General features: G+C 44.1%; 1 protein-coding gene across 2 annotated transcripts; it reads left to right on the forward strand.

Moving 5' to 3' along the window:
* Positions 1-1,908: 1,908 nt before the first annotated feature.
* On the forward strand, positions 1,909-6,443 carry Ramac (RNA guanine-7 methyltransferase activating subunit). Of its 2 annotated transcripts, none has more exons than XM_021168488.1 (3): positions 1,909-2,044; positions 4,494-4,690; positions 5,322-6,443. In XM_021168488.1, exons 2-3 carry the CDS (start codon positions 4,521-4,523, stop codon positions 5,509-5,511), a joined length of 360 nt encoding a protein of 119 aa, XP_021024147.1. In that variant the 5' UTR covers positions 1,909-2,044; positions 4,494-4,520; the 3' UTR covers positions 5,512-6,443. The 2 variants fall into 2 exon arrangements, with proteins under 2 accessions (XP_021024147.1, XP_029335767.1); XM_029479907.1 differs by lacking the exon at positions 1,909-2,044 and adding an exon at positions 2,076-2,309 and having other exon boundaries at positions 5,322-6,433.
* The last annotated feature ends 4,152 nt before the right edge of the window (positions 6,444-10,595 follow it).

Consider the following 10,595-nt stretch of genomic DNA (forward strand, 5'->3'; position numbering starts at 1 on the left):
CTTTTGGGATAGCTTTGGAAATGTAAATGAAGAAAATACCTAATAAAAATAAATAAATTAGAAAAAAGACTCTATTTATAAACATGTAATTCTGTTACGCAGTGGTTATCACACACAGCATTGCTACTTTATGATGAACTAGTAAACCAGGGAATTTTTTTAAAAGACAGTCTCATTTAGCTGAGGGTGACCTTGAACCCATCATCCCCCTCCACCTCCCTAGGGCTGGGTGACCGTCACCACTGTGCTCTTTATTACTTCGTGCTCTTAACTACTTCAATTAAATGGAACTGAAAGTCCTCCAGTGCCAACCCCGAGGCCTGAAGAAGTGGACTTGTCTCCGTTTCCCACGCATTTTCGTCTTCCATCACCTACTCAGTAATGACCGTTTCTGTGACCTGCACCCCCACATCAACACTGGCCTATTTTTGTTACATTGGTGTTGTTTCTAAACTATGGTGTGGATAGTTTAGAACATAGTTCCACTGTTCATCCCACAAGTAGGTACTGAGTTATATACTAGTACTGAGTTATGTACGGTGTTATATACTAGTGTGATGTACAAATTAAATTAAAGGTGTGTATAAACAGTTAGAAAATGGTATTAACACATAAAGTTCAGAAGGTACTGTGGAACCCAGCAGAAGTAAAACTCATTCCCTGTAAAGTCTTAGAGAATGGATGTAACATTAATGTCAACGTGTGTGTGTGTGTGTGTGTGTGTGTGTGTATGTGTGTGTGTGTAGGGGAGTGGCAATATTCTAAGCATAAGGGAACACTGGCAAGCTATAAAAACATAATGAGTATTCGTGAACTACTGCATTTGGTCTGCTTTACTGTGAGGGAATGAAAGAGAAATATCAGAAAATAGAATTTTGAATCCAAATTAAGATTGTTGGCCTTGGCAGCAAGGAGTTATTGAATATCTTGCATCCCAGCTATGCTTGAATATGACTATAACTACGGCAGTTGTCTGGAGATATGCTGGTGAGGGGCAGTGACTTAGGAAGAAGGGCATCGGTGCGCTGTTCAGGGAATGTAGAGAGAACTTGGATGAGATGTAGTCAGTGGGGATGGGAGTGGATGAAAGCCGGAGTCACAAGGACCAAACAACAGAACGAGATATCTGACCAGGGCGTGGAAAGAAAAGGTATTCTTTTTTTTTTTAAGCTTTATTTTATTTATGAGTACACTGTAGCTGTTTCCAGACACACCAGAAGAGGGCATCAGATCCCATTACAGATGGCTGTGAGCCACCATGTGGTTGCTGGGGATTGAACTCAGGGCCTTTGGAAGAGCAGTAAGTGTTCTTATCCTCTCCAGCCCTAAGGTATCCCATTTTGACACTAAACTTTCCAGGCTGATCTTATTCCCAAGAAGAGGGCAAGGTCCGGGAAGCAATCTAAGAAAAGGGGCAAGTCACCAGCTGGCATTGCCACACTTGCCAAGAGCTGAGACTTTGGGAGCGAGCGGAATACGGACAGTGGAGGCATGGGTTCGTCTCTGCAAACACACGTAGACAACGGTGCGCAGAAGCCTTACTGCCCAGGCCGGCTAAGAACCGGGTGGGCATCGCCCAAGCAGTACAATCGCGTCTGCTCCTCCGCTGCGTCGCCTGGGTGGGCTCCGGCTTTGGGGTCTCCATTGACAAGCAGCCTTCCCTCCTAGTCCTACTCTCAGACTTCCTCTACCAGTGCACCAGGCACTGCCAGTTCGAGGGATTTTATACATGACGATATCCTCTCCCCCGACGGTCAGCAGGCACTGGCTGCGAATGACCGCACTGCACGCCATCGCCAAGATGCTCGACCCTGCTGAGCTTCCCTAGGGCCGCGCGAAAGGTTCGAATGCGAGGGGCGTGGCGGGGCGGGGGGAAGCGACGATTTCTAGATCTCGAGAGACTTGGCAGGAAAGTCCGCCTTACACGCTCCGGAAGCGGAAGTCGGGTGGTGGTTGAGGGATTCCTGAGAGTTTGTTTACCTTAGAGAGCGGGGTGGGGTGCGGCGGTGTGGACGGCCTAGGTCTCCAGCGCGTCCCGTGAAGGGTGAGGACCGCACATGGCGGATGAATCTCCCACCGGGGCGGCGGAGGTGATGGGGGCCTGGGGCCGGAAGGCGAGAGAGGCCGGAGGTCGCTGCCTCTCGGAGCCTCTTTCTCCGCAGCTCGGCTCCTGACAGCGCTTCTAGAAGGAGCCGCTTTGTCCCGGCCGTCGTCAGCCGCGCGTCGGCTGGCGGGCTGGGAAGCGCAGTGGTTAGTCAGTCATCCTGCTCTGTGCTCCGGGCTCCGCTCTGGAGAGCAGCCGAGCCAGGGTATGTGGTGAGGAGGTTGGTGGGATCCAAGTGCCAGGAAGGCTGTCGGCCGCAGCGACAGAGAGCGCGCGGCCCCAGGTTGCCCGTGCTTGACCTAGCTTGTAGCTGGTGACGACCGAGGCGACGAGGGTCGTCGCCTCTCGGAGTTCCTCCGTGGAAGCGCGAGTTTCCTCGTGGGCTGCTAGGGCTGAGCTCCTTGGGTCTCGAATCCTGCCCTCTCAGATCGAGGCGTGTGCGTGCGCAGCCCCTCTGCCCATGCCTTTGTGGGGTGGGGAAGAATTGTCTGTCTGGGGGTTGTGTGTGTGTCTGTCTGCCTGTCTGTCTGTCTGCGGGTTGCGTGTGCTGGCTCCCGCAGAGGCCGGAAGAGGGCGTCGGGTCCCCTGGAGCTACATTACAGGCAGCTGAGAGCAGCGTGGGTGCTGCGATCTGAACTGTGGTCTATCGGAAGGGTAGTGAGCGCTCTGGACCACTGAGCTATCTCTCCGACACTTCCCTCATCTTTTGAGGTTTCCTCCAAGACCCCCTTCCCCCAACCGTATTTTCTTAATATTATTTATTCTATTATTTCTTTTATATGTTTGTTACATAATTATATTTTATATAATATGTAATTGTGCTTTATGTGATTATTATACATATGTATTGTATATTTTTAAATCATAATAACATTTTCCCCTTACCTCCCTTTAGACCCTCCCTTTTATCCCCTCAGCTCTTTCAAATTCATAGTCTCTTTAGTACATATCTAGATATATACAACCTGCTCAGTTCATATATGGTGTTACTTATGTGTGTGTTTTCGGGGCTAATCATATATGGTATTAGAGAACCAGTTAGTGTGCTTCCCTTGAGAAGACTATTTCTCTTGCTCTCCGCATTCCTTGGTTGCCTGTAGTTCTTTGTTAAGGCCTCTTGACTTTTCCCTCTTCCACATTCTCTTGTCTTTTGGTATTGTTGGCCTCAGCCCATATTTAATCAACCTAAATGTTAAACAGTATAGTTGTCTCAAATCCTTGGGTTAAGTAAAGCTTGCATTAAGGTTTTGTTTCAATTCCATTCTCATGAATAAGTATGAAGATACCTGTGTGGTAGGGTATGGGGAAAATAGAATAAATAGTGCCTTTTCCTTGCCTTGTGAATGTCTGTCTTAATTGGGGATGGGGCATTCTTCTAATGGCTTCTGTGGTTGTTTGGAATTGTGGACACTTTTAATTAGTTGGGAGTTTTCCTTGTCTTATTTTGAGGCAGTGTCTCTCTACATCGCTCTGGCTGGCCTGGAACATCCTCTGTAGACCAGCCTAGCCTCAGACTCACAGAGATCCACCTGACTCTTCCTCCCAAGTGCTGGGATGAAAGGCATGTGTCACTACCCTCAACCTAGTTGGATTTATTCTAAACTCATTTGGTTTTTGGTATTTAATACTAGTTTGCCAATACCAGGCACAAGGAGGTGCAATAAATAAGGTAGAAGTTAAGTAGTAGCCTGTAAGATAAAATGTCCAAGTACTGTTTCTTGAACTTAATTTAATATTTGCACTAGATAAACATTTTTCACAATTTGTCCCTGGATTACCTCTCTAGTTTTATTTCTTGATGTCTTCTGCTTCTCCCTTTATGTTTACATCATATCTGTCTCCCTTATGCTTCTTGTTATGTATGTAAGCGTGTGGGGGTGCTTGTGGAAGCCAGATGTCCACTTCAGGCTCACTCTTTGGGAGCTGTGTACCTTGATTTTTGAACTGGGTTCTTTCACTGAAACCTGGGGCTTGCCATTTAGCTAGGCTGGCTAGCCAGCCAGCAAGTTCCAGGGATCTACCTGTGTCTCCTTCCCCAGCACTGGGATTCTAAGCCCTATACCACTGGGCCTGGCTTTTCATACATATGCTGGAGAGCAAACTCAGGTCCACAGTCTTACAGGACAAGCATGTTACCAGTTAAGCTATTCTCCCCAGCCTCATACATGTCTCTTCTAGACTGGTGGCTCTGGGAGGTATGGCCATGTATTTATTGTTCATTTTAGTATTGCAGGCTCCAATAGCGTAACGTAGTCAAGAACTATTGAAGTGAATGCCTACAATCTTAAGTTTAAAATACATAGGGACTTTTGTTACTACTCCATCTAAATTGTTCACTTATTTTTTCATCAGCTGACAAGTCAGTGTAATTTTTTTTTAATACTTACAGACCTTAAAAACCGTACAGAATTTCAAGATGAGTGATACTTCTGAAGTAATTCCAAATTTTGAAGAGATGTTTGCAAGCAGATTCACGAAAGATGACAAAGAATACCAGGAATACTTGAAACGCCCTCCTGAGTCCCCTCCAATTGTTGAGGAGTGGAATAGCAGAGCTGGTGGTAACCAAAGAAATAGAGGCAACTGGTATGTGTTATTTTTTGCAGGATAAATGCAGAGGGTGATCTGGGAGAAGAGAGCTTTAATACAGTTGCTCACAGAGCCAGCTAGAGTAGCAACATAATAAGCATATAAATACCTGCTTTTATGTGTTTTATTAAAGCCAGGAATAGTGATAGAAACCATACTTCAGTTCTGGGGAGGCTGGGGCAATAGGATTATAAGATCTAGGCCAGCCTGGGCCAAACAGTAAGACCCTGTCTCAAACTAATGTTTTCTTTATAAATATACTTTATAAAATTGGAGTTTTGTGCTTCATATCATAAAGAAGGTGTTGTTTTGATTACTTTAGAAATTTTATAAAATGGGGTGGAAAATTAAACGTAGTAACTCAAGACAATAAATGACACTGATGTATGCATTTAATAGGTGTCAGTTTGATCACAATCAGGTTTATTACTTGCCTCTGTCCTGTAAAAGATGTCCAGTGTGTGATGCTGGGAGACTCACTTAAATCTTAGGAGAATCTGACTTGTGCTGTGCCACAGAGAAAGAGCCTCTATTACTGTGTATTATATCAAGAACTCAATTGCACTAGGATTGATTTCTCGTTTTTATTTAGTAAAGGGAAGTTAATAGTCGTGTCTTCTTTTGGTAGGCTGCAAGACAACAGACAATTTAGAGGTAGGGATAACAGACGAGGATGGCCAAGTGACAACCGGTCAAATCAGTGGCATGGACGGTCATGGGGTAACAACAACTACCCGCAGCAGAGACCAGAGCCCTACTATCAACAACAGTACACACAGTATGGCCACAACCAGCGGCCTCCGTATGGTTACTACTGACAGAAATGTTGGCAGCTTTTAACAAAGACCTTTTATTTTGACAACATGCTAAATGCTTGTGTGTCTTCTGTTGGTCATAGTTTTTCATTCTGTTTTAAAGAATGGGTTATTAATTGATTAGAACTTGAGACTTGGGAAAAAAGTAATCTTATTAAAACCTGATGATTGATGGGGATAAATGTACTAAGTGAGGATTATTTGACTTATCTTACATACTGTTCTGTTCTATGATTTGGTAGTGTTTTGAGTTTTCCTTATTTGGACTCTAGGGATTCTGTATCACAGAAATAAAAATTTTTAATTAAAATGCTGGCTTTTGCTGTCTGAAAGAATAGCATGCTCACATGTGCCCACCTCAGAAGTGTTTCAGAGGCTAAAACTGTCAGTCTGTGAAAACACACCCACAATTACTTACAGTAATTGAACAGCAGTTCAGTTGAAAGGTAAAACAGTTACGTCGCTTCTGTGTTGTATGTGACCATGGTGTCTTGTGGTTTATAAGTGAGTCAGCTCTAGAACTGCTTTGGTCCTATGTGGAAGGGCTCATTTTCTGTGCAGCCTCCTGAGGCAGTAGAGGGTGGGATGGTAGCACTCAACATTTTGTATATCCCAAGATTTTTGTAAACTTACAACAAGGAAGACATGGATGTGCGCTGTAACACAATACTCATGTAAATATTGTTGCATTTTGATTGTTTTGGTATTGTGTATTGATTTTTGTGAGATTATTTTCATTTTCAAATGCTTACCTTTGATGCTTCCTCTTACAGCTATAGTGAGGCTGTCACTTGCTTCAGAACAATCATTCTTGAAATATTTTCATGGTAACAGATTTATTCAAATAAAAAAATTTTAAGTCCTTAGTATATTATGTGTGTACCAAGTTGTGAAAGAATGAATAAATAAATTGCATTAAAATGTAGGTAACTTTACCTTTGAGTTTTTGACAGCCCATTTATTTATGTGGTAATGACTTAATTGGTTTTTTATTATGCTGTCCTTTATACAGTGAATAAGAGTTAACTTTCCAAGTTTGCCTTTTCTCTTAGCTCCTTGAGATGGACTCTCCCAGGCTCTCTGTAATCTGAATGTATCAAGTCCCTCTTTTTAGCCATCCACTCAGGTAGCCGTCTCATTAAGAAGGTTCTACTACAGCCGGGCTTGGTGGCGCATGCCTTTAATCCCAGCATTCGGGAGGCAGAGGCAGGCGGATTTCTGAGTTCGAGGCCAGCCTGGTTTACAAAAAAAAACCCTGTCTCAAAAAAAAAAAAAAAAAAAAAAAAAAAAAAAAAAGAAGGTTCTACTACATCAGGTATTGACAGTGAGGTAATAAGCTTATAACATAAAGTAAGGCTTTTCCATGTACCCTTCTCATAGCACTAGGCAGTGGGCCACTGTGGCTACATAAAGATAAGTCCTGGTAGTCCAGGTACTGCACCAGGCTGCACTGCGGGATCTTTGAAAGAACAGGGGTTCCCAGAAATATCTGTCCACTGGTACAGAGCAAGAGAGTTGAAGTGAGGGATGTCTCAAGATGCTCAGAAGAAAATTTATTTTCTAACAGTATTGAAACATTTTAAAAGAGAAAAAGGAAAAAACAAGTGAGTCCTCTTACCATGAATTAGTTTTTTCATTCAATGTGAGTGACCCATGTGGTAGGTAGTTTGTTTTTTTTTAACCAGTAATTATTATCAGACTGCCCCTGTGCATTTAAAATAAGAAATAAAAGGTATAATTTCTGCTTCATAAGACAGGAAATAACATGAAAAGGGGTACTTTAAAGGTGAGCCCAAAAAAGTTGAATGAAACTTTAAACAGTCTATTATAATAGCACACAACATTTAGGTAGAAGGAGCCCTGATTTCCAGTCCCATCTTTAAAGGTTATAGCCTTGAGGAAAAATCACTTCAATTTTGGGTTAATAACTCGCCTGTGACCCATGCAGAGTTGTAAATGTCCAAGGGATGAGTCTGAGGACTGAAGCTGATGAGTACATTCTCAGGTCATGAGTACAGCACGTTTGTGGAGAGGGAGTACCAGGGAATTGTGAGGCAGAGTGGTGCAGGATGGAGAACACCATTGCCAGGTCTGGAGGCCTAGGCAAGAGGTTCAAAAGTTCTAGGCCAGTCTGGGCTGCATAGTGAGTTCAAACATACAAGCAAGATTAGGAAGGGCAGGAAACAATGGTAGATAGAGACTTATCGTCTCCTTATGTATATTCAAATTAAATTGAAAATGGAGAACAAAATATATTTTGGAAATAGACACTTCAAGTTTGGAAGAACTATATAAAAGCTGAGCTAAAATTAATGGCACACACTTTGGAAGTTGCACTCACTTTCAAATGTGTTGATTATCGAACATATCAGATTAAATCCTTTTGAGAACAGCTTGCTGGGGACATGATTTAAGAATTTCCTGGCGTGTGTTTTGCTGTGCTAGAAGGACTTGGGGTAGCTAGCTTATAAAGAACCTTGTGCCATTGCTTTGAGAGGAGGTTTTGGGTTCTTGGAGCCATTTAGGAAAGGCATCTGGAAAGATTTCTGGCATTCATGTTTAACAGACACGGGTACAGTTTGCCTTTTGTGCTTTATAGACCTCAAGGAAAATACAGGACCTTATGGTAGAATTAAGAGTGGGATTTCTCTGTTACTAAGGTTGGCCCAAATCCCCTAGGGTCAAACAGCACTTAGACTCCTGAGTATCAGGAGCCTGCAGGTGTATGCCACCCTGCCCAACCAGAATGCCTGATGATGATGGTGGTGATGACGATGATTTTACTTGTTCTCTTTACATCCCCCTCACTGCCTACCTCCGGCCACCTCCTCCCATAATCTTCCCTTTCTCTGAGTGGGTAAGGCAGATGCTCCCACTCTAGCACATCAAGTCTCTGTGAAGCTAGGCTCATCCTCTCTGAGGTCAGAGAAGGCAGCCCAGCTAGAAGAACATATCCCACAGACAGGCAACAGCTTTTGGGCTATCTTCGCTCTAGTTGTTCGGGACCTACATGCAGATCAAGGTGCACATCTGCTTCAGACGACCGACTGGGAAGGCCTGGCCCAGCTGACGTATGTTCCTTGATTTATGGTTCAGTCTCTGAGAGCCCCAAAGGTTCAGGTTAGTTGCCTCTGTTGGTCTTCCTGTCGAGTTCCTATCCCTGCCAAGGCCCGAAATCCTTCCTCCTGCTTTTCCATGAGTCCCCAAGCTCCATCCACTGTTTGGCTGTGGGTGTCTGCATCTGTCTGAGTCATCTGCTGGGTAGATCCTCTCAGAGGACAGCCACGATAGTCCTAAGAATGCTAAAGTAGAAGGAAATGACCTTTCATTCCGAAGGTTACTGATGGCACTGATTTTGAATTCTAATAAAAGTACTTGACTTGGGGTCTATTGCTGTGAAGAGACACCATGACCACAGCAAGTCTTATAAAGGAAAATATTTAATTGGTGCTGGCTTAGAGTTCAAAGGTTTAGTCCATTATTGTCATGGCAGGAAGCATGGTGGCACACAGGCAGATATGGAACTGGAGAAGTAGCTAAGAGTTCTACATCTGGACACTGGCAGCAGGAAGAGACTGAGACACACTTCCAACAAGGAGTAATGCCACACCTGCTCCAACAAGGCCACTCCCTGTGCGCCTCTGGCAGCTGTTTTCTTTCAAACAGCACTCTACTTTGTTCATAACATGGTTATGCCTTAAACTTTTTTCTAACCTTTTATTCCACTTGACTTTTAAAATTTGTGTTCCTGCTGGGCGTGGTGGCGCATGCCTTTAATCCCAGCACTTGGGAGGCAAAGGCAGTCGGATTTCTGAGTTCGAGGCCAGCCTGGTCTTCAGAGTGAGTTCCAGGATAGCCAGGGCTATACAGAGAAACCCTGTCTCGAAAAACAAAACAAAAAACAAAAACAAAACAAAAACATTTTTTTGTGTTCCTTGGTAGTCAGTATACATGAGGAAATTTCCAAGGGTGACAGACAAGGCTCAGGATCTCAGGGGCTGCTGTCATGGTTGGCCCTATTTTGGGCTCCTGGCAGAGCAGGAAATTGTGGAAAGAGCACATAGCAGAAGCCTGTTGCCTCATGACTGTTTGAAAATGAGAGAGAGAGAGAAGGGAAGGGCCTGGGTCTGGTTAGCCCCTTTAAAGAACTTCCTACTTGGTCTTCTGTCTAAACTCTTAGTGATCCCACAGGCAGGGACAAAGCTTTTCACACATGGGCCTTAGGAGCCAACAAAGATTTGGTTGTGGAAATCCGTACCCTGAGCTACAGGGTTGATACTGGGGATAGAAAGAAGCTCTGTGATTACTGCTCCCTATCTCAGCCCTGTCTTCTGAGATAATTTCACCCAGTTCCCCAGGCTGACCTTGAACTTTCAGTCCTACTTGGGATATGAACTTGGAATTAGCACTACTGTCTACAGTAAAAGAAAATTAACCGTCATTTTAGACTAATACTTCAGGATTAGAATATAGCTATACATGACATTTTGTGATACCTAATAAATTTCCCAGGTTCTGCTATATTATTAAAGAACAAATTAAATACTAGATCTAATTAGTAGATTGGACCCCAAGGGAACCTTGAGAGCAAATACTAACTCCTTTCTAGGAACCTGGTTGATGCTGCTTTTGAGGAAACTAAGGAGAGTAGAGCTTCCCTGAAAGCGTGGCCCTGGGCCAGGATGGCTACGTGGTGCTCATCAGCAGAGCTGTGCTGTGTGAGGTTCTGCAGGGTGAGGAGGGAGTGGCTCTTCAGCTCCTCCAACAGTGCAGAGACCTTGGCACTAGAGAAACACTCACTCTGAGAAGGTGCTGTCCTCGGATGTTAGAAGAATGGAGATGAGCAGTGGGTGGTGCCTGTCAGATTCACGGTTTTTCCAGGCTAGGTAGGATGGAGGCGCAGGTTAACAGAAGATAGCTTCCAACTGCTCCTTTGTAGGGTTATTTAAAGGCAAGCACGTGAAAAGGATGGGATCTTCTGGGTGTGGCATGTCTCATCACTAGGCAGCAGAGGCAAGGGGGATCCCGAGTTCAAGGCCTAATAGTGAGATTCAGCACAGCCAGGACTACATAAAAAGATCCCATCT

This window comes from Mus caroli, chromosome 7 (genome assembly GCF_900094665.2).
Source record: "Mus caroli chromosome 7, CAROLI_EIJ_v1.1, whole genome shotgun sequence".
Classification (NCBI taxonomy): domain Eukaryota; kingdom Metazoa; phylum Chordata; class Mammalia; order Rodentia; family Muridae; genus Mus; species Mus caroli.